Raw genomic sequence first — 22,991 nt, forward strand, 5'->3', positions numbered from 1 at the left:
TTAAATATCTATATAGTTCCACAAAGGGAGTTAATAACATCAACACTGTTGTTAATGGAAAGTAATAAAAGAATACTACAGGAAAATATTGTGTTGGTAAAGCAGCATGATATAGTGAAAAGTACAATGTACTGGGATTCTCATTCCTCTTCTGTCATTACCAGCCTTGTGATAAGGTAACTTGGGCGAAGCCACTTATTCTCTTTAGGTCTTGGTGTCATTTATTGCCAAAAAATGACTGACGAACTGTTCATCTCTATGGTGTTTTTGACTCTCATTCTGATGTTTTGTATGATACTACCATTATACAAGGGGAATAAGATTAGTCCTAATACACATGTCCTTTTAATGACATTGCCAAAGGCAAAAGTGAATTTATGAGGGACATAGGGTAAGATAGCTTATATAAATGGATCACCAAGGTATACCTTAATACATTACACTAGTGTTTCTAGCACTAGTGTGATGTCTTGCACACAATTGCTGCCCAACAAGTGTTTATTGAATAAATACCCACACATTTAAGATTACAGTATCTAACAAGTTTTTAAAAAATCAGCAACCCAGAAGGAAAAGTTGTAATTACTTAAAAGATAAGAAAACACACTATAAACAGCCAAATAAATAATAGAATAAGAAAAATATTTGCTATCCACTTGACAAAAGATTAATAGCTCTACAAAGAGTTCCTACAACTGATTCAGAAATTACTCAATAGAAGAGTGGGCAAAACATATAAATAGGTGCCCTATAGAAATCCAAATAACTAATAACCATGTGATTACCCTTACTAGTAGTAAGGGTAAACAGGAACAAATTTTACTATCTATTACACCATTATGGTACATTGGTATATATGCCATTATTGTATGTATACATAATGTAGCATGTATATCATTATGGATATTAAAAAATGCTTTTGTGAAAACTAAATGAAAATCCAAATAAACAGCAAGTCCAGAGTTGAACTGAGATGGTTCTGCCTTCCTGACTATTGCAGTACTTTTTTATTTCACCAAGCTGACACTGCCAATATTTAATTTTATGTTTTGAATTCTGTGAACATGAAAAGAAACGATTCTTGGAAAATTGAGGAAGTCTTCAGGGAGGAAAGGATGATAAGGCAGGAAGAGGGGCACTAAAGGCATCAAACATGGTAGGAAACTAAAGGGCTGAGGGAGACAAATTAAAATAAAAACTCCCTTTTCCTACCCAATTCAAAACAAAATTTGACAAATTGGACAAGTGTGAATCCACCAGAGGTTTGCCCATGAAATCCTTTAGTAAGCTGTGTTTTAGCTATTGAAACAAACAAAATTTGAAAAAAACAAATCCCTTTATGATTTTGGTGTTGGTTGGATATGACATGCATCATATCAGATGTTTATAGTATGTATTTATTATTCTGAGTGATATTTCACTATCATATATACATATTCTGTAAAATAATTAGCTATCCAATTAACATTCTACTAATTACATTATGGAAAACTAGGTTATTGTTTCTGTCAGTTAGGATAATAAGGTTGCAATTAATTAGATATTAACTATTGATCTTAAGTATGCATATATTTTATGTCTTATTTTTGGAATTATTCACAATTATTCATATTTCCCAAGTGTGGGTTTAGTATGTTGATATTTTCTTGCCTAAAATGTGGTATTATTCAAAATATCAGTGAAAAATAGTAGCTTTATGTTTCTAGACATTAAATTTCATATAATGCAAAAATAAAAGAATATCTTATTTAGAAGTTTACATGTCTTGCACTGAGATATAAAATGTAACTGGACTCTGTTCAGAAACTTTCCTGAATTTGATCCTTTTCAAAAATAAAAAAAGCAGGCTTTTCCAGCAGAAACAACAAATAAACAAAACAACCATTTACAAGGCATATTTCTCAATTATGGCAGTCTGGGCTCACAGAAGCTAGAGTTATGACCGGGTGGTGTATACACAGTATAAACACAAGAGTTCAGTAATTAGGTTTGAGTTAATTTTAAAGTTCCAGTGACCTGATGCATAATCAAGCCACAGGTCATTACCCACACTGGTACATTTCACACAGAACACTCAGCAGCTAGAAGTGGAAATGGACACGTCTTTACTTAAGCTTGCACAAATCAATCCCAGGAACGACTCATACGAGTTATGGCTTCTTTTTCTATTCATTTCAGAGCCACTTTACTCACATAAAACTGGAGAAATGGTTTCCAGAAAACCAGAGAAATCAGAAAAAAATTAGTTAAAATATTATTAGTATTATGCTGATCATGGCCTCTCTAATCTAAAATAGAGGGAGAAGAACTAAAATAGAGGGAGAAGAACTTACTCTTCCTCACTTAAATTTCCGCCCCCATGAATAATATTGGGCAGGGGTTACCCTCTAGAAGAGTATAAACTTTTCAACTTTTAAAATTTTGAATTTAATTTTTGGAGGGCAGTAATCTGTATCTGTTGTTTTGTCAGCCTAGCATCCTTATTTCTAGGTAGAACTATCCCTCAAAATGACCCACATGTCCCTTGGCTTCTGGGGTGGTCATGCAACTCAGGCAGACCAATCGTAGAACTTCAGTTCCCTTGCCAGTGAATGGTTCAAAGGGATGGACATGTGACCCTAGCAGGGTCAACTTGAGTCCCTTAATAAGAATGCATGAATGAATACCAAAAGGGAGAGCACACTATCCTTTTGGATTGAGAGCAATGTGGATATAGAATTAGGAATGCCCAGAGCCAGCTTTCCCCTTGAGTAGAGAGAAGTGCTGCAGCAGAGAAGAGCAAGGCCAATAAACAGAGAGAAACAGAAGCAAGATGAGTTGAAATGATGAGAAAGACCCAGATGATGTTGTTTGAGCCCTTAGAGCCAAATGTGCCTAAAGCCAATAGTTTTCTTTTTGCTTAAAGTAATTTGAAATCTGTCATTTTTAACTAAAATGTCCTGATTAATACAGATGGGGTAACAGTAAGCTTGGTGAAAAAGGATTTATCAATGGGGGATATATACTGATATATTGTTTTTCTGTTAGAGAAATAATCACCTATATTAGCAAACAATGTTTTTGAAGAAACTGAAAGAAAGAAAAAGCAGAGAAAACTATTTTCAATGTAGGACATGAGAAATGGGGTACTTTACACAAAAAGTAAAAGGAAGTGAATTGAAGATTAAATGGAAAGAGAAATTTACATGGAAGGGAGCAGAAACATAGTGGATTAAGATGTTTTGATGGCTTCGTGATATACATCCATTTTGTACATGTTAATAATAATAGACCACTGGTGCCAGACACTGTGCTAGAAACTTTAGGCTTGGATTTGTCCATCATTACAATTTATACCTCATCCTATGAGGAAGGACACTATATCCTACTTAATGGGTATCCAACAAGAAGATCTAACAATTGTAAATATCTATGCCCCTAACATGGGAGCAGCCAATTATATAAGCCAATTAATAACAAAATCAAAGAAACACATTGACAACAATACAATAATAGTAGGGGACTTTAACACCCCCTCACTGGAATGGACAGATCATCTAAGCAAAAGATCAACAAGGAAATAAAGGCTTTAATGACACACTGGACCAAATGGACCTCACAGATATATTCAGAACATTCCATTCCAAAGCAACAGAATTCACATTCTTCTCTAGTGCCCATGGAACATTCTCCAGAATAGATCACATCCTAGCTCACAAATCAGGTCTCAACTGGTACCAAAAGATTGGGATCATTCCCTGCATATTTTCAGACCACAATGCTTTGAAACTAGAACTCAGTCACAGAGGAAAGTCGGAAAGAACTCAAATACATGGAGGCTAAAGAGCATCCTACTAAAGAATGAATGGATCAACCAGGAAATTAAAGAAGAATTAAAAAAAATTCATGGAAACAAATGAAAATGAAAACACAACTGTTCAAAATCTTTGGGATGCAGCAAAGGAGGTCCTAAGAGGAAAGTATATAGCAATACAAGCCTTTCTCAAGAAACAAGAAAGGTCTCAAATACACAACCTAACCCTACACCTAAAGGAGCTGGAGAAAGAATAGCAAATAAAGCCTAAACCCAGCAGGAGAAGAGAAATAATAAAGATCAGAGCAGAAATCAATGAAATAAAAACCAAAAGAACAGTAGAACAGATCAATGAAATTAGGAGCTGGTTCTTTGAAAGAATTAATATAATAAGATTGATAAACCCCTGGCCAGATTTATCAAAAAGAAAAGAGAAACAACCCAAATAAATAAAATCATGAATGAAAGAGGAGAGATCACAACAAACACCAAAGGAATACAAACAATTATAAGAACATATTATAAGCAACTATATGCCAGCAAATTAAATAATCTGGAAGAAATGGATGCATTCCTAGAGATGTATAAACTACCAAAACTGAAACAGGAAGAAATAGAAAACCTGAACAGACCCATAACCAGTAAGGAAATTGAAGCAGTAATCAAAAATCTCCCAACAAACAAGAGCCAAGAGCCCAGGGCCAGACGGCTTCCCAGGGGAATTCTACCAAACATTTAAAGAAGAATTAATACTTACTCTTCTGATACTGTTCCAAAAAATAGAAATGGAAGGAAAACTTCCAAACTCATTTTATGAGGCCACCATTACCTTGATCCCAAAACCAGACAAAGACCCCATCAGAAAGGAGAATTACAGACCATTATCCCTGATGAACATGGGTGCAAAAATTCTCACCAAAATACTAGCCAATAGGTCCCAACAGTACATTAAAAGGATTATTCACCACGACCAAGTGGGATTTATTCCTGGGCTGCAAGGTTGGTTCAGTATCCACAAATCAATCAATGTGATACAATACATTAATAAAAGAAAGAACAAGAACCATATGATCCTCTCAATAGATGCAGAAAAAGCATTTGACAAAGTACAGCATCCTTTCTTGATTAAAACTCTTCAGAGTATAGGGATAGAGGGTACATACCTCAATATCATAAAAGCCATCTATGAAAAACCCACAGCGAATACCATTCTCAATGGGGAAAAGCTGAGAGCTTTTCCCCTAAGGTCAGGAACGCGGCAGGGATGTCCACTATCACCACTGCTATTCAACATAGTATTAGAAGTCCTAGCCCCAGCAATCAGACAACAAAAAGAAATAAAAGGCATCCGAATCAGCAAAGAAGTCAAACTCTCACTCTTTGCAGATGGTATGATACTTTAAGTGGAAAACCCAAAAGACTCCACCCCAAAACTGCTAGAACTCATATAGGAATTCAGTAAAGTGGCAGGATATAAAATCAATGCACAGAAATCAGTGGCATTCCTATACACCAACAACAAGACAGAAGAAAGAGAAATTAAGGAGTCAATCCTATTTACAATTGCACCCAAAACCATAAGATACCCAGGAATAAATCTAACCAAAGAGGCAAAGAATCTGTACTCAGAAAACTATAGAATACTCATGAAAGAAATTGAGGAAGACACAAAGAAATGGAAAAATGTTCCAAGCTCATGGATTGGAAGAACAAATATTATGAAAATGTCTATGCTACCTAGAGCAATCTACACATTTAGTGCAATCCTTATCAAAATACCATCCACTTTTTTCAAAGAAATGGAACAAGTAATTCTAAAATTTGTATGGAAGAAGAAAAGACCCCAAATAGCCAGAGGAATGTTGAAAAAGAAAAGCAAAGCTGGTGGCATCACAATTCCTGACTTCCAGCTCTAGCTGTCATCATCAAGACAGTATGGTACTGGCACCAAAACAGACACATAGATCAATGGAACAGAATAGAAAGCCCAGAAATGGACCCTTGACTTTATGGTCAATTAATCTTCGACAAAGGAGGAAAGAATGTCCAATGGAAAAAAGACAGTCTCTTCAACAAATGGTGTTGGGAAAATTGGACAGCCATATGCAGAAGAATGAGACATTTCTTAACATCACACACAAAAATAGACTCAAAGACCTAAATGTGAGACAGGAATCCACCAAAATCCTAGAGGAGAACAGAGGCAGCAACCTCTTCAACCTCAGTTGCAGCAACTTCTTCTTAGACACATCACCAAAGACAGAGGAAGCAAGGGCAAAATTGAACTACTGGGACTTCATCAAGATAAAAAGCTTTTGCACAGCAGAGGAAAACAGTCAACAAAACCAAAAGACAACGGACAGAATGGGAGAAGATATTTGCAAATGACATATCAGATAAGGGCTAGTATCCGAAATCTATAAAGAACTTATCAAACTCAACAGTCAAAGAACAAATAATCCAATCAAGAAACGGGCAGAAGACATGAACAGACATTTCGGCAAAGAAGACATCCAAATGGCCAAAAGACACATGGAAAAGTGTTCAACATCCCTCGGCATCAGGGAAATACAAACGAAAACCTCAATGAGATACCACCTCACACCAGTCAGAATGGCAAAAATTAGTAAGTAAGGAAATGACAGATGTTGGCGAGGCTGCAGAGAAAGGGGAACCCTCCTACACTGTTACTGGGAATGCAAGCTGGTCTCTATGACCCAGCAACTGCACTACTGGGTATTTACCCCAAAGATATAAATGTAGTGGTCCGAAGGGGTATGTGCACCCCCATGTTTATAGCAGCAATGTCCACAATAGCCAAATTATGGAAAGAGCCTAGATGTCCATCAACAGATGAATGGATAAAGAAGATGTTTTATATATATATATATATATATATATATATATATATACACAATGGAATATTATGCAGCCTTCAAAAAAATGAAATCTTGCCATTTGCAACGACGTGGATGGAACTAGAGGGTATTATGCTAAGCGAAATAAGTCAATCAGAGAAAGATAAGTATCATATGATCTCACTGATACAAGGAATTTAAGAAACAAGACAGAGGAGCATAGGAGAAGGAAGGAAAAAATGAAACAAGATGAAACCAGAGAGGGAGACAAACCATAAGAGACTCAATCTCAGGAAACAAAGTGAGGGTTGCTGGAGTGGTGGCAGGTGGGAGGGATGGGGTGGCTGGGTGATAGACATTGGGGAGGGTATGTGCTACGGTGAGCGCTGTGAATTGTGTAAGACTGTTGAATCACAGACCTGTACCCCTGAAACAAATAATACATTATATATTAAAAAAAAAAGAAGATAGTAGGAAGGGAAAAATGAAAGGGGGGAATCGGAGGGGAGGACGAACCATGGGAAACTATGGACTCTGAGGAACAAACTGAGGGTTTTAGAGGGGAGGGGGGTGGGGGATGGGTCAGCCTGGTGATGGGTATTAGGGAGGGCACGTATTGCATGGAGCACTGGGTGTTATATGCAAACAATGAATCGTGGATCACTACATCAAAAACTAATGATGTAATGTATGGTGATTAACATAATAAAATTTTTTAAAAAATGAATAAAACATAAAGCTTTTTGAAAGAAAAAAATATAAAAAAATAAAAATTATACCTCACCCTATTTGGGGTCTGGTTTGACAGTAATGTATAAAGATTAACCCATTTGAATGGTGAATTTCCATTCACGATGCTAAACATGATACTGTTCTAATGTAAACAAGTTTGAGAATGTTTCTGTTTCAGTGATGTCACAGAATTTAATTGTAATCTGGTTATATTTGCCTGATCACACCTCTTGGGAGGCCTAAGTCCTTTCTGCAAGGCTACAACAATCTACAAAGTCAGTCTGTAATGCTTCCATGAAGAAGTTGCTGGAGTAGATAAAGAGAGGACAAGATAATGATCTAGGGAAAGAATAATTCTTTTGTGCCTTCCAATGTCCGGTGTCTTCTCTGCCAAAGAGGTTTCAGCAACACCAGCAGTTTCAAGGAGTGGCTGTGTTAGCGAGGTGGGAGGGAGGACAGAAGCATGAAAGGAGGAAGTGTCTTTTTGCTGGAGAAATGTTTACTTTGTAATTAGCAAAGGACAAGAAACCTCTTTTGGAAACTATACTTGGGGGTCCAGAATTTAAATTTATGCTGATGCTCTCCGAGTCTCTCTCTAGGGAACCCTCCTAACTGGCAGGGATTTCAGTTGGCTAGAACAGGCTGCAAATGAAGCCAAGGTCTTAGGGTCATTTCTCCAAGGGGCCCGTTAACTCAGCTCTGTTCCATAGCCACAAGCTGTATCTTTAACCCTACTTAGCCATCTTACAAACACATATTAGCACATCAATATGGTGGTCACGGAAGAAAGACATATATTCTCCTTGAAACCAAAACAAAAGTAGGCAGAGATATTTAATTTTTGCCAGCATAAATGAATGTCTTTGTGACTGTCTTAGTGAACTCCAGTTAAGACGGCAGCTACTGATGGAGCAAATCGCAAAGATGAAAACAACCCAGTTAAATGCTAAAAGTGAGCTGATAATTGGCGGTTACTACCTTGTGGAATGACATATCATGATGCCAATAGCTAGAATAAGAGATCCATGATGGGAGGGGCTTTTGCCTTTCTTGTTCATTGCTATATCCTCAGCCTAGCCCGTAGCTGGTACTTTAGTAAATATTTGTTGAGTGTATGAAGGCACCTTGGCCTGGACTTTTATTTATTCTTCCTATTCTTCCCATTCCAAGTTGGAAAGTACAATAGAAATATTGTAGATACAGAAACAGAAATACAACATCTCCTGTATTAACAACTGAGTGTGTTTTTACAAGGGAAGAGATAGTACCTTAGATAGTAAAAAAAAAAAAAAAAAAAAAAAATTGAAAGAATGAACAATCACATTCACCTAATTGCAAAGACCTTATGGTAAACAGCAAAAATGGTTGTGGCTCTCCAATCATCCCCGTGTATGCACACCACCTTACAAAGTAATTGCAGCTTCTCCCACCAAAAGGTGAACTCTATTTCTTCAACTCTTGAATCAGGGCTGGCCTTATGACTTGCATAGGCTAAAAGAATTTGGTGAAAGTGAAATTGTGCCTGTTTCTGAGCCTAGCCTCAAAAGGAATTCCTTCTACTCTCCCTCTTGGATCCCTGTAGATCCCCTCACCACGTCAGTGATGATAGAGACCTAGCACAGTTTCCTCAGTCCTCTAACCAGCCATGAAGGTGCCCAATGGGAACTGCACAGTGAATCTCAGTCTGAACTGCCCACTCACATTTGTTGTTAAATAGACAGTTGTTGTTTTAAGCTTCTATGTTTTGGGGTTAATTTGTTATATAGCAAAAGCTAACTGAAACAACTTTACCCTCGTGCACAGGATATAAACAATGGCAAGATCATTGCTTGCTTAGGGATTGAAGAATGCTTTGTATAGTACAGCTATTACTCACTTCAATAAACTGACCAGTATGTGCTATGTTACACATACCAATGGGTTAAAAAGCATTTGTGATTTATAAACATCACAAAAAAGAAGTCTCAGAAAATACAGGCATTTACAAGGATAATTTATTATAAAGACTTCTTTAGAAGAGGGATGCTGAGGTACACACCAATACAGCAGAGAAGCCTAAAAATGATTCTATCACCATAGCAAGGAAGGGACTGTACAGACAATGCTAACACTTAAGTATTTCTCCCATAAATACATCCACATGAATTTGACCACCATGGATAATGTCTCAAATATCTTAGATAGCCTACAAAAATGGAATGATACAAACTTGGCATTCATTATAAAGAGTTCATAACTTCTGGTTGAATGATAAAAATGGTGTAGTGCCTAGGATTGCAAGGCATGAAATAAAGGCTTCTCATTTTCTGCAGAAACTTTCCTTTAACAGTGAGAAGTTTAAGAACATACAATGGGATTATAAAATGTGTTAGAGGCATGAAACCTAGTAACTGTCATTTCATTTTTTTTTCAACCTCTATCTAGGTGCTGGCTGTCATCCTTCCGCTTCATTATTACAGAATGAAGTAATCTGTGCATATAGAGGATCATGACATGGTCTTCAAACCACAAACATGGGCCGCAAAGAATCCTCACAAAGATCCTGCCATTGTAATGTCAATGTCAGAAAAAACAGTGAAAAAGTTTGGGGCCTGTACAGCAGCTGCAACTTTCTTTTATCTGGATGGATAACAAATTCTGACACTTATCCATTGAGTTTGCAAACTGAGTTGATGCTTCAAGGATTCAATGGCAGTTGGTGGGAAAGAAAAAGGAATAAAAGTTAAGTAATATAGCTAAGAAGAAAACATAATCAAATGAATTAAGGGAAGAAGCCATGAGTGACCATGACTGAAAAGGATCTGAAGATGAACTATGAATTTATGGGGGTCATGAGGGATTAATAGTAGTGCCTACACTCTTCAAAAACAGTAGTACACCTGTACTATTTTTAAAAGCCTAACCTTAAAATAAGCTGAGGTATATACAAACTGTAATCTTTCAATCAGTAACAACCACACTCTGGAGCTGGTTCTAGTACTTAACAAAATTCAGAAAGATAAAATTTTGAAATATTAAGTTGAACCATATGAAACTGCTAATATTTGGCCCCATTTATGACCTAGAAAAGTGGCAATTTCATATGGTTCGACCTAATAGATAGGAGAGGGTTTGAAACAAGAGATGGCTATGTCCACATAATTAGTTTTGGTGAAAATAAAGGTAAGTAGTGATTAAACAACTGCCAAGCTTCTCCATTGAGGACATTAAATGTTATACGCAAACAATGAATCATGGAACACTACATTAAAAACTAATGATGTAATGTATGGTGATTAACATAACATAACAAAATAAAATTAAAAAAGAGAAATGTGCCTTAGCTTTTAAGAGGAGGTATATACATTTATACTAACAAACATCTCTCTGAGAGCGAAGGGTGTTATTTACTGCAATAGACTTTCTTGGAAGTTTTAAATATACCTGAATATTTTTGTGCTGCAATATTTTAAATTAAACAATTAATTTTTAATAAAGTTGATTATTCCCTTTATTTTGGGGAGGAAGATTTCCCTCTTTGTTCCACCATCTTGTCCTTCTTACCAAGGATTCACACCTTTTGAGGGTTTTCATTGGTGGCAACTGGCCTGCCCCAGAATTTGAACAGACAACCCATTTCAGTAGGGGCTGGCTTGGCCCCAACAAGGGATAACAGATACTGTTGAGTTTATGTCAGGGTTTCTCATGCTTGCACTATTAGCAGATAGTTTTTGTTGTATGCACCTGTCCTGTGCAGTGTAGTATATTTAGCAGAATACACCCTCGTCTACCTAGATGTCTGTAGTATTTCCCTCCCCCAAGTTGTGATAATCAGAAATGTCCCCTGGGCAGCAAAATCACATCTGGTTGAGAACAACCATCTCTAATGCCATTATTATTTCTGCTCTGTATTTTCTCAAATTTTCTCTGACCTATCTCAAAGGGCTAGTCTATTAATTGGGTGTAGGGAAAGATCAGAAAGCTCCCACTCTCCAGTGCTTACACAGGATGAGTGTCTATAGGCCAGCTGGTCTTCCTCCATGAGGTGAAGGTGGGGAGAGGACAGCTAAATACTCTAGCCAACTGGCATACTACAAATTTGAGCTAATGAATCCATCTATTTGGATTTTGATGAACTGTAATTTTAAATATAGTGCTCATGATAAACATAATGCATATCTATAATACTGGTATTTGAAGAAATGATTAATAGTGATTATAAATTAACATATAACACTTTTCCTTTATGTGAAACCAAGATGACTTTTACAACTTTGCTTTTAATTTGGGGAGGGCACATAAGGCGACCTATAATATATTCCAATAATGCAATAATTCCCATACTTATCTCTTCCCTGGAAATATCTCTGGACGTTTTATTTACAAGCATACCTCATTTTATTGCACTTTGCCTTATTGTGATTCACCGATACTGTGTTTTTTCTTTCTTTCTTTCTTTCTTTTTTACTTTTTTACAAATTGAAGGTTTGTGGCAGCCCTGCATCCAACAAGTCTACTGACACCATTTTCCCAACAACATTTGCTCACTTTGTGCCTATCATATTTATCCTTTCAATATTTCAAATGTTGTCATTATTATTGTGTTTGTTATGGAGATTTGTGATCAGGGATCTTTGAGGTTACTATTGTAATTGTTTTGGGGCACCACAAACCACACCCACACAAGATGGTGAACTTAATCGATAAATGTGTGTGTTCTCACTGCTCCACTGGATGGTTGTTCCCCCATCCCTCTCTCTTCTTGGGCCTCTGTATACCCTGAGATACAACAGTATTAAAATTAAGCCAATCAATAGCCCTACAATGGCCTCTAAGCGTTCAGGTGAAAGGAAGAGTCGCACGTGTCTCACTTTAAATAAAAAACCAGATATGATTAAGCTTAGTGAGGAAAGCATTTTGAAAGCCGAGATACACTGAAAGCTAGGCTTCTTGTGCCAGTTAGCCAAATTGTGAATGAAAAGGAAAAATTCTTGATGGACATTAAAAGTACTACTTCACTGAACAAATGCATAATAAGAAAGCAAAACAGCCTTATTGCCGATATAGAGAAAGTTTTATTGGTCTGAATAGAAAAACCAAACCAGCCCCAACATTCCCTAAAGCCAAAGCCTAATCTAGAGCGAGACCCTACCTTTATTCAGTTCTATGAAGGCTGCGAGAGGTGAGGAAGCTGCAGAAGAAAAGTCTGAAGCTCGCAGAGGTTAGTTCATGAGGTTTACGGAAAGAAGCCGTCTCTTAACAGAACAGTGCAAGGTGAAGAAGCAGGTGCTGATGTAGAAGCTGCAGCAAGTTCTCCAGAAGATCCAGCTAAGATCAGTAAGGAAGGTAACTACACTAAACCACAGATTTTCAATGCAGACCAAACAGACTTATATTGGAGGATGGCGGCATAGAGCTTTCATAGCTAGCGATGAGAAGTGAAACCTGAAAATTTGACTGCATTGTTGCAATCTCATGATCAAACTTGAAGGGATGAGTTGCTTCTTATGGATGATCAAAGAAAGTGGTGTTCTGAGAGGGACTCTACTTCTGATGAAGATGTTTGAAGATTACTGACATGACAGCAAAGGATTTAGATTATTATATAAACTTAGTTGATAAAACAGCAGCAGGGTTTGAGAGGATTGGCTCCAATTTTGAAGGAACTCTAATGTGGGTAAAATGTTATCAAACAGCATTGCAAACTACAGAGAAATCATTTGTGAAAGGAAGAGTCAATCGATGTGGCAAACTTCATTTTTGTCTTATTTTAAGAAATTGCCACAACTGCCCCACCCTTCAGCAACCACCACCCTGCTCAGTAAGCAGCCCATCAACATCAAGGCAAGACCCTCCACCAGCAAAATGATAAGAACTGGCTCATGATTCATTAGCATTTTTTTAACAATGAAGTATTTTAAAATTAAGGTATGTACATTATTTTTTCAGACATAATGCTATTGCACACTTAATAGTCTACAGCATAGTGTAAACATAACTTGTATATGCCCTGGGAAACCAAAAAATTAATTTGACTCATTTTATTGCAATATTTGCTTTATTATGGAGGTCTGGAACCAAACCCACAGTATCTCTGAGATATGCCTGTCTTTATATTCTAATGGTTCCTTTTTTCTTTCTGCTCGGAGGGATGCTATTTCTTCTTTAATCAAGAAAGTAGACCCTGCCCCATTTCTTCCATGACTGCTCTTCTTTCTCTTTTCTATCCCAAGATCATGCACTACATGTAATTAATTAGTGTCTTCTTAATGCAATTAGCTAAAGAACAAAATTCCTTTCATTCTTTGTGAAATTCCTCAAAACCCAATATCTATAGGAAATTCTCTTCAGTTAAAGAAATGTACAAATGAATGAGAAATATGTTTAGTGGTCCTCCTTCCTCTGACACCTCCATACCTCTACACACATAGTATCACCCTTTTGCATCAAATACAGGCATATATATATTTCCTTGTCCCGTTTCACATCCTTTTATCTAAGATGGTGATGCCCAGTATATCAAAAGATCAATAAATATTAACTGACAATTGTTGAACATGCATTTTTTTCTCCTTGTTTACTTCCATTTAAACATTGTTTTAATGCACATGTGAGACTACTCTATATGTTAGCCTTTACACTCTCTTAAAATATATGTTATATATTGGACATTTCAGATACATAGTTCCACTGAGATAGACTCAAGTTAGAAAATATTGCAATGGTACTAATTTCTTATTAAAGCTGGTAATTGAAGGAGAAGTTAAGACTGATTAAAAGGTAAGGGAAAAAATTCTAGAAGATGCAAACAAATAGTACATCAGATAAAAATTTAGGGAACTACAAAAATTATATTTATATCCTCATATTCATTTACTGTATTCTAAACATGAGAAGGATGTTAGTAAAAAAAAAGTGTGTGTGTAAGATTTTGCAACCAATTTTTTCAACATATATATTAAAATACATCTCACAACTTGAAGAATTCATTCTGTTACTAAAAGCTACTTCCTTCAATTCAGCTTCTTCTTTGTGTACATTTTGGAAAGTCATTTCTGGATCTTATCATCCTTCCCTAGAGACCCGGCTTTTGGCAATTACAACACAGCAGAAAAAATCCTGAACACATGCTCCATACCTTTTCCAAATATGAGTTATCTACCTCTGTCTATTGTGAGCCTCTTAGGGATGATATACTAAAGTTTAAATTCAAGATTTTCAGGCTAAATTTTATTTTAAAAACTTAATCCTTTAGCTTACTCATCTAGAAATGCTGAAACAATGAACCTAAAAGATCTTATTTTATTATAAGCATTTAGGAGCAACTTGGGTAACAGCTATTCTAGTGGTAGAAGAAATCAAGCCTTTATCACTTTATTGTATTATCTTCATATATCTTGATAAATATTTATAATATATATCTCAGAATCTAAATGAGAAGACTCCAAGTAACATTATTATTTTGATATGATGTTTGATATGGTGGCCTGTCCAGAGTTCATTATTACTTTTCTATTTGGTTTCTTTGTGTTCAAATAGAAAGTTTCATAAGTTATCATCAAGAGAAATTAAGAAAAATATCAAGTTAGAGAAGAAAGAAATGAACGGAGAAGTGGTTTCCCTCCTATGTTAAATTTCTGGACCACTTGAGAAAAATTTTTGATACATATACAAAGATGAATAAAGATTAAACAAAAGTGGAACTAAATCTGGGATTATAAATGTGATCCACCTAAATTTTTCTAGTTGGATGAAGTTCTCTTACTAAATGTAAAATGTCACTATATCCTATTCAGAGAGAAAAAGAAAAAGACCAGAAGAAACTTTTAAGTCAAGCTTATGTCACAGGTTATTGTTTTAAACTTCTTGTGGCATTATTTATCTTATCTGTAGCTGGTTTTAAAAACTGACATTTTCAATGTTACTATTTAAGTCAAGTCCTAGCAAAATATATTAGAAGACCACATTCTCAAATGAAAAACTAGTATCATAATTTAATTTTTCTATTGGATAAGGTTTTCTTCACTTACATTTTGAAAGTCAAGTATACTGAATACTAATTAGTAATGTAGAATCTTTGTGAAAGAATAATATGAACAAGGACCATCTGTAAGTCATTAAATTTCAAGAAAATGTAGCAAACATAAGTAAATGTATAGCTAAGGGAGTTTACCAACAAGTCGAGTGATGAAATATTTGATTTCCAAATCCAACTTTTAAAATTTAAGATGTTTTAAATTAATTGGTAACAAATGCCAGAAAGACTATTTTCACTAGCCAACTTTCATTCCTTAAACCTAATTTTAATCAAAACCTCTTACAAATTTACAAAAGCTTGAAGTTCCCTTTAAAATCATCCATGTCTTCAAAATTTTTATCACATTAACTACTTGATTACTAATAGCAGCAGTAGGCTGGATACATTCTGATAATGGCCAATTCTTTTGGTATAGGGAAAGATATTTTGCAAAGTTCCAGTGATCCAAGTTCTTTCTTAAAGGATCAATGTTCAAGTTTGCACAACACTCTCCTCTCTGTTCCCACTGAATTTTGTTCATGTATCATTAATCTTCCTTTTGTATATGATATTGTGATTGTCTATTTAAACATCTCAACCCTCCACTGGACCCTGATTATACCTTCAGGATAGGGATAGTACCCTATTCAGTTGTGAATCCCCAAGACTTAGCACTGTGTGTGGCCACAAGGTAAAAATTCAATACAACCATGTTGAATGAATGAATGAATGAATGAATGAATGAAATAAAGCAAAGGAAGTTCAACTACAGAGGCAGCCAAACTCCTTTCAAGCTGCAATTCATTGAGAGGATCATTTATTGGCTCAAAAGAACTACCAATAGGTACATAAAGCTACATAACTATCTTTTTAGGCAGTGGAATGGAGGACATTAATGAGAAAGATGGAAGTTTATATTTTAAAGGACCACAACTGCAGAACTTCTAAATTGAAGCTTAATTACCCTAAAACATTATATTAAATGGCATATTTCTTCTTGGCAATCAAAAGACTTCAGAACAAGCTCTAACACAGAGTTATTATTGTTTTTTTAAGATTTTATTTATTTGAGAGACAGAAAGAGCACAAGCAGGGGTAGCAGCAGAGGGAGAGGGAGAAGCAGGCTTCCCACGGAGCAGGGAGCCCGATGCGGGGCTTGATCCCAGGACCCCAGTATCATGACCTGAGCTGAATGCAGATGCTTAACTGACTGAGCCACCCAGGCGCCCCTCTAACACAGAGATATTTACTATTGATCTAATAGGTTCTATAATCTGGTTTATAAAGTTAGTGTAACATAAAAATAATCTGGGGATCAAATATCATTAATGCTTGTATTATATATGTAAAAATCTAGCCTCTGTGCTCAGCAGGGAGTCTGCTTCAGATTCTCTCCCCCTTTCCCTCCCACTAACTCTCTCTCTCTCAAATAAATAAGTACATCTATAAAAAAAATACTTTAGAAACATATATCCATTTAAATATTTAAAAAATGCTATGTAACCCTTAAAATATCTTTAGCTACAAAAGCTTACAAACTAATTGTACTACTTAGATTTGTAGGCAGTGGAAAAAAGAAGTAAGTTTATGGCTGGTGTCTCTTCACTATGGTCTTGTACCAAATGGTATGAGACCTTGTGTTTATGAAGCTTCTCAAAAGTTTTTTAGGTACTAAGAAGGATGATAAGAAAGATAATGAACCAAAAGACAAATCTAGGCCTAAAAATCTATAATGCATCCCTTTTCATCATGATCTAACTAACACACATCTATAGTAGTTTATAGTTTTGATATCAGACTCTATTTTTAAAAATTGCACATCTATAATCTGTAATTTACAGCCGACATATGCTTTGGTTGGTATACATTTTGGGGTTTTAGACACGAGCAATAGTATTAAATGTTTCCTAAGAAATAAGTGAAATTTGTTTCAAATTTTGAGACTTCAAATAAGCACATTTTGCTAGTATGATTGTACCTCGTTCTCCTTTCTGACACTTCTTTCTTTGCACTGTACACTTTCTTGTCTCACTGGTGGGGGGACACAGGTTACCCTTTGCTGATGGATGTTGTGTTATTTCTCGGACCCGTGTTTCAGTCCCTCTTTTGAAACCACATGTTTTTCCTTTCTTCATGCATGGACTCCAAGGACTCCATTCACTTGCCTCACAGTGCACTGAAATAGAACAGCAGAAGCAGGCTCAGCGGGCTCACAGATACTTTCACAATTGTTCAATAAACAAAAAAGTTTGCTTCTATGAATACTTGCTCAAATTCTGAGAAATCCTGTAGAATGAATTTGGGCAAGATGACTTAAAGAAAATGAAGAGAAAGGGAAAGGCAGGAATATAATGTTTTCATGTTTTTAGTGTTCATAATGTCAGGTAAACTCATTCTTGCTTTAGGTTTACTTTTCACTGTAGATTTATAAACCCAGGCACTAATATAATTACTCACAATTGACCAATGTTTTATAATTTCTAGAGCACTGCTACAATTATTGATTGATCCTGACCATAACTTGATAGACTAGTCATTATTATGTGCTACAGATCTGCTTCTCAAACTTCAGCATGCAACAGAATCACCTGGAGGGTTTGCTGAGGCACAGACCGCTGGACCCCACCCCTAAAGTTTCTGATTCAGTTGTCTGGGATGGGGCCTGAGAATTTTCATTTCCAACAATACATGTGGTGCTGATTTGCAGATCCAAAGAACACGCTTTGAGAACTTCAGTGCTAGAGAATGGTTAAGCAAAAAAGGCATCCAGGTTGTTGGCCTGGATTCACTCCCTTTCATGTGCAGTTGAATACTTAAATATTATCATTTATTAACAGGTATGGTTCAGGCATAGCAGCATCGATTTTAAGTGGATTCTGGGTCAATTTCAGCTGATAAACTGCTTCTAGAATTAACTTGGAGTGATTTCTAAGATGAACAGATTAATTTTTCTAAAGCTTCTGTAGATTTTTTCCTCCTTTTTCTGTATGTTTTAATCTCTTCTTTTCAATCATGGCTTTCCAGGAGTCTTGTAACAGGTTTCTGCACTTCTTCTTCTTCTTTTTTTTTAAAAAAATATTTTATTTATTTATTTGACAGAGAGAGACACAGTGAAAGAGGGAACACAAGCAAGGGGCGTGGGAGAGGGAGAAACAGGCTTCCCACTGAGCAGGTAGCCCAATCCCAGGACCCAGGACGACTGAGCCACCCAGGCGCCCCAGATTTCTGCACTTCTAACAAAAATAAGTATCTGCAAGATACTATCATTCTATTTATGTTCATACAACTTCCTAATTTGCAATAACTGAAACAGCTTGCAGCAATAATTCTTTAGATAATAGAGGATTCTTTCAACAAAACATGTTTCCATTAACCTTTCTTGCTGCCTTCTGATTTAAAGGATCCTTATTTTAGAGCAGATTTCTGTCTTTCATGCAACCCCAAAACATATAACCTAAATGTTTTAGAAACTTAAATTCTTTTGCCATACATTTTTTCACATGCTTTTATAGTTACCATCAGGTATCTGAAGGTAACAGAGTTAAATGCAAATGACTAAATAAATGAATTTAAGTTTCTGTAAACTTAAATGAACTTTACTGAACCACTCTTAAGCTAGTTTTCATGTTCAGTAATAACATAATGATTTTAGTCAAAGAATAGAGCAATAGGGGCAACTGGGTGGCTCAGTCAGTTAAGCATCTGCCTTTGGCTCAGGTCCATGATCCCAGAGTCCTGGGATCAAGCCCCACATCGTGCTCCCTGCTCAGTGGGGAGTCTGCTTCTCCCTCTGCCCCTCACCCTGCTCTCATGCTGTCTCTGACACACTCTCTCTCAAATAAATAAATAAAATCTTTTTTTTTAAAAAAAAAGAATAGAGCAACAAAGTCACTTAATGATATTATATCTTTTACCAATTAAGGACATATCTACCAACCTGATATTAATGATGCAAAAGCAGTGGATTTTTAGCACAAATAAAACCACCTCCAAGAAAGCAAACGGAAAAATAAAAATCAAAGTTTGTGAGCTGTCACTTTGTCTAGTATTCATTTATTGTCAGAACCAAGAGAACTAAATTAGAAAAAAAAAATTACATGATGTGAAAATGACCCGAATATTGGTGCTTTTTCACAATTGCAAAGGTGGTCTAAACAAATGCGTATTTAGACTTTAGGAAAAAAAAATTTTTTTAATTATAACTAAGAATCCTTAGTTTTATGATAAATGGTTCGAAAAATGAAATTCCTTTTTTTTTTTTTTTTAAGTAGGCTCCACAGCCAGCATGGACCCCATCATGGGGGTTGAACTCACAACCCAGAGATCAAGACTTGGGCTATGATCAAGAGTGGATGCTTAAGTGACTGAGCCACCAAGGTGCCCCTAAAATATGAAATTCTAATGACAGTCTTAGATAATTCCATTGAGGAAGAAGGAGGGAAAATATTTAAAACTTGTAAGTTCAGATATTAAAAAGCTTTAATACAAAAGGATAGTTAAAAAGCCTTGAGAGGAAGAGAATTTTTCCTAGAGAAATACTGTAGTATGAATCTATAATATTAGTTTCTAAAAATATTTCTGGAAAATTGGGAACTTTGGAAAACGTGTAAAGATAACAAAAAAGGTATTTAGTTTATATTCAGATCATTAAATGAACGATACAGAACTGAGACATCATTGGTTAAGAGGTAAGTAAGAAAAAAATTACTTTCTCTATTTCTTCTATTTTGTGTATTAAAAACAATATTAACACTGGAACTCTTTAACTATTCACTAATGAAGCAAGGGTCTCAAAAAAGTCATTGGCCTCCTGTCCCCAGAAGTGGTCACGCTGTGGTAGTCTGGAATGCTCTAAGAGGGATTCTTGAATTGGGAGAAAAGCTGAACTGGATGTTCCACCAATGATGACCTTACAACAGCATTACTCGTTTACTCTCATTTTTGTTGACCAATTGCATGGTTCCATTGAGAACATAACAAGGGCATGTTCCTTTTTACTCACTGTTTAAAGTTGGATATCTCCTTCTGTGAATACTTGAGTAAGGCCAACTCTCCAAGAGAAGAAATAAGGATGACACAAAGACAGTGCAGAAAGGAAGCAAATATCTAGAGCATAAAGTAGAAGAACTATATTCTTCTATAAAATTGGGTTCAACGGACAGTTTATGCCTAATTTGACAGCAAAGCATGAGGAGTGGATACGTTGAGACATAAGTCTTTCACCCTAGCTCTATATCAGGGTGGCATTTTCTCTGTTTATGAACCTTCCTCTTAATAATAATCTGGGTAATCCCCTCTCAGCCCTTTGGCTAAGATCAAGTGTAGTATCTGTTCTTAGCGGTTTAATCATAATCTGGGTAAGAAACAAGTCACACAATGTAGATTTCACAAAGGGAGGGACACATTCTTCAATATCTTCGGTGAGCACCAGAGAGCTAGAGTCAAGATACTAATAATAGCACTGACAATCTGTCCTTAGAATCATTATTTCAAGTTCTCGGTCCTAGTTTCATATCTGTTGAAGGAATAGGCTTTAATGTTCCTTTGTGATAAGCAAGCAGGTGATCATTTCTCGGGAAATTCTGGGGCAAGCCCAGTCATGGCCCACCTACTGCTTGTTGGCTAGACAGCACATGATGGGAGGCATCCCTTATGGCAAGCAACAAGAGATAGCTCTGAACAAAAGTTGTGGATTTGCACTATTACCCGGTCCTAGGTCATTTATACCTAACCGTTCAATGAACCAGATTCACTAAATAGCTTTTAGATTGTTATAAATTTCTTAAATTTAATTGTATTAAATAGTTTTTGTCTAAATAGTAATATAAATTACCAGTCAGCTTTACTAGTTAATCTAACAATGCCAGGTGCTAAATGCTCTCTATGATAGAAAAACATTAATACATTTAAGATAAACAGCCTTTCAAGGACTGAATGCTACACTTTCAACAACTAAGAAAATCTACACATGCTCCCCTTTTCTTGGGTAGAGAAATACCACAAACTTTTTGCAACTTATCTGAATTTCTGTCTTTGAATACTCCACAGAACTGTTTCCTATTTCTTCCACAGTTTGGAACTTATTACCTTTAATCATCAGACCTCAGGACTTACAAAGAGATGAACTTGAAGTGCTTTCTCATGTACGTTTTACTCTATTTCTAAGTTGTTTCTCTGCGTCTTTATTGACTGGAGGAAAAAAAAAAGACTAAACCAAAATGAGCCATCAACTGTTTCATGCTTGCTGTTTTCCAGATGCTTCTGAAATTATCTTTAAAATATCATCTATTCATTTCATTCTCCTACAAAGTTTGTTTAAAATAAGTGTTTCTTGTTGACTGAAACAGTTAAACCACCACTTTAGAGTATTACTCTAGCACTTTTGATTCTAATGTATCTATCTGCGGGGACCCCAGGGGAGTCTTGGAGACTATCTTGTACTGAATCAGGAGGACATTTGTGTGCATATGCCAATATCAGTGCAGCATCAAAGGTTCTTGTAGCTCTTGTCCAGGGGATTTTGAGATTTAGTATGCTGTTTTCCCATTTGGTTTAGCATCTGCTCCCCAACTGTTCATCAAACTCATAGCTGTAGTAGCTGCTCAACATTTAAAAGAGGGAAAATAGAGCCTGACAGTGATCTGTTATTTAGACAAACAACTGGTCTGAGGGACCTCCCCTCCAGGAAATTCAGCCTGCATTTAATCAGACCCTGTGACTTGTGTCCTTCTGTCACTTTGAGTGAGTCCCAAATCCTCTCCTTGTTTCTAAACACCTGAGCAAGCAGGACATTTCAGCAAAGCAGTGCGAGAGAAAAAAGTCAGATTTTTAACTATACCAGGTCCAGTTCTGTAGATCTTTGGCTCATCTACTGAGTGTCAATGGGCTATATCCAGAGAATGCTTTCTCCCCTTGGAAAACAACATTGCTCACTGCTTGACATTAGACCTAGGTGTTTTGTGAAACTCTTGTCCTAATGTGGAAATTTATTTTAAGTCCAAATATATATGTGTGTGTGTGTATATATATATATATATATATATATATATCTCATATAATACATATGCAAGTATGTCTATAATAAATTACTATAAGTAAAACTTCATTGTATCATAATGATACAAAATAAATATGTAACGATCAGAATAGCTGAAACAATTACCAACAGTCTCTAAGAAATAATGGAGCACCCATGGGGTGTTAAATTATACTGTGATACATGCTGGGTAAGGCTGTGGGAACTCTGTTAAGATAGTATCTTTGTAAGGAAGGATGAAGAAAGCGTCTTGGAAATAGTCTCTCAGGTAGTTGTGAAATAGGACTTTAAGCAGCACTTCTATGGAGACTGAAATTATCATCTGAGGTATTTCTCCTCCCCTGTAAATCTTAGAGATCCTTCTCACCAATACTGACGCACTCCATGGTATGGTTGTTGGCTTCCAACCCTTCTGGGCAATTGTCAAGGCACTTTCCAAGGTGTAAGTAAAATCCACTTTTACACTTTGTGCAGAAATTTTTGTTGAAACAGGTATCACAGTCAGCTTTGCATTCTGAAAGAGAAAAAAGGAAAGAAATATGCTTTCATTATCTTCACTTACCTATTGCTGGTCCA

General features: G+C 36.1%; 1 protein-coding gene and 1 pseudogene across 4 annotated transcripts in view; one reads left to right on the forward strand and one right to left on the reverse strand.

Moving 5' to 3' along the window:
* Positions 1-22,991, reverse strand: part of RSPO3 (R-spondin 3) — a 90,896-nt gene that overhangs the window by 32,927 nt on the left and 34,978 nt on the right. For all 4 annotated transcript variants that reach the window (XM_027600860.2, XM_027600857.2, XM_027600859.1 and 1 more), the window contains exons 3-4: positions 22,783-22,929; positions 17,358-17,555 (exon numbers count right to left, since the gene is read on the reverse strand). In XM_027600860.2, coding sequence (XP_027456661.1) covers positions 17,358-17,555; positions 22,783-22,929 — 345 coding nt within the window. The remainder of the gene's footprint in view (positions 1-17,357; positions 17,556-22,782; positions 22,930-22,991) is intronic.
* Positions 20,669-20,785, forward strand: LOC113928193 (annotated as a pseudogene).

The sequence above is a fragment of the Zalophus californianus genome, chromosome 7 (assembly GCF_009762305.2).
Source record: "Zalophus californianus isolate mZalCal1 chromosome 7, mZalCal1.pri.v2, whole genome shotgun sequence".
Classification (NCBI taxonomy): domain Eukaryota; kingdom Metazoa; phylum Chordata; class Mammalia; order Carnivora; family Otariidae; genus Zalophus; species Zalophus californianus.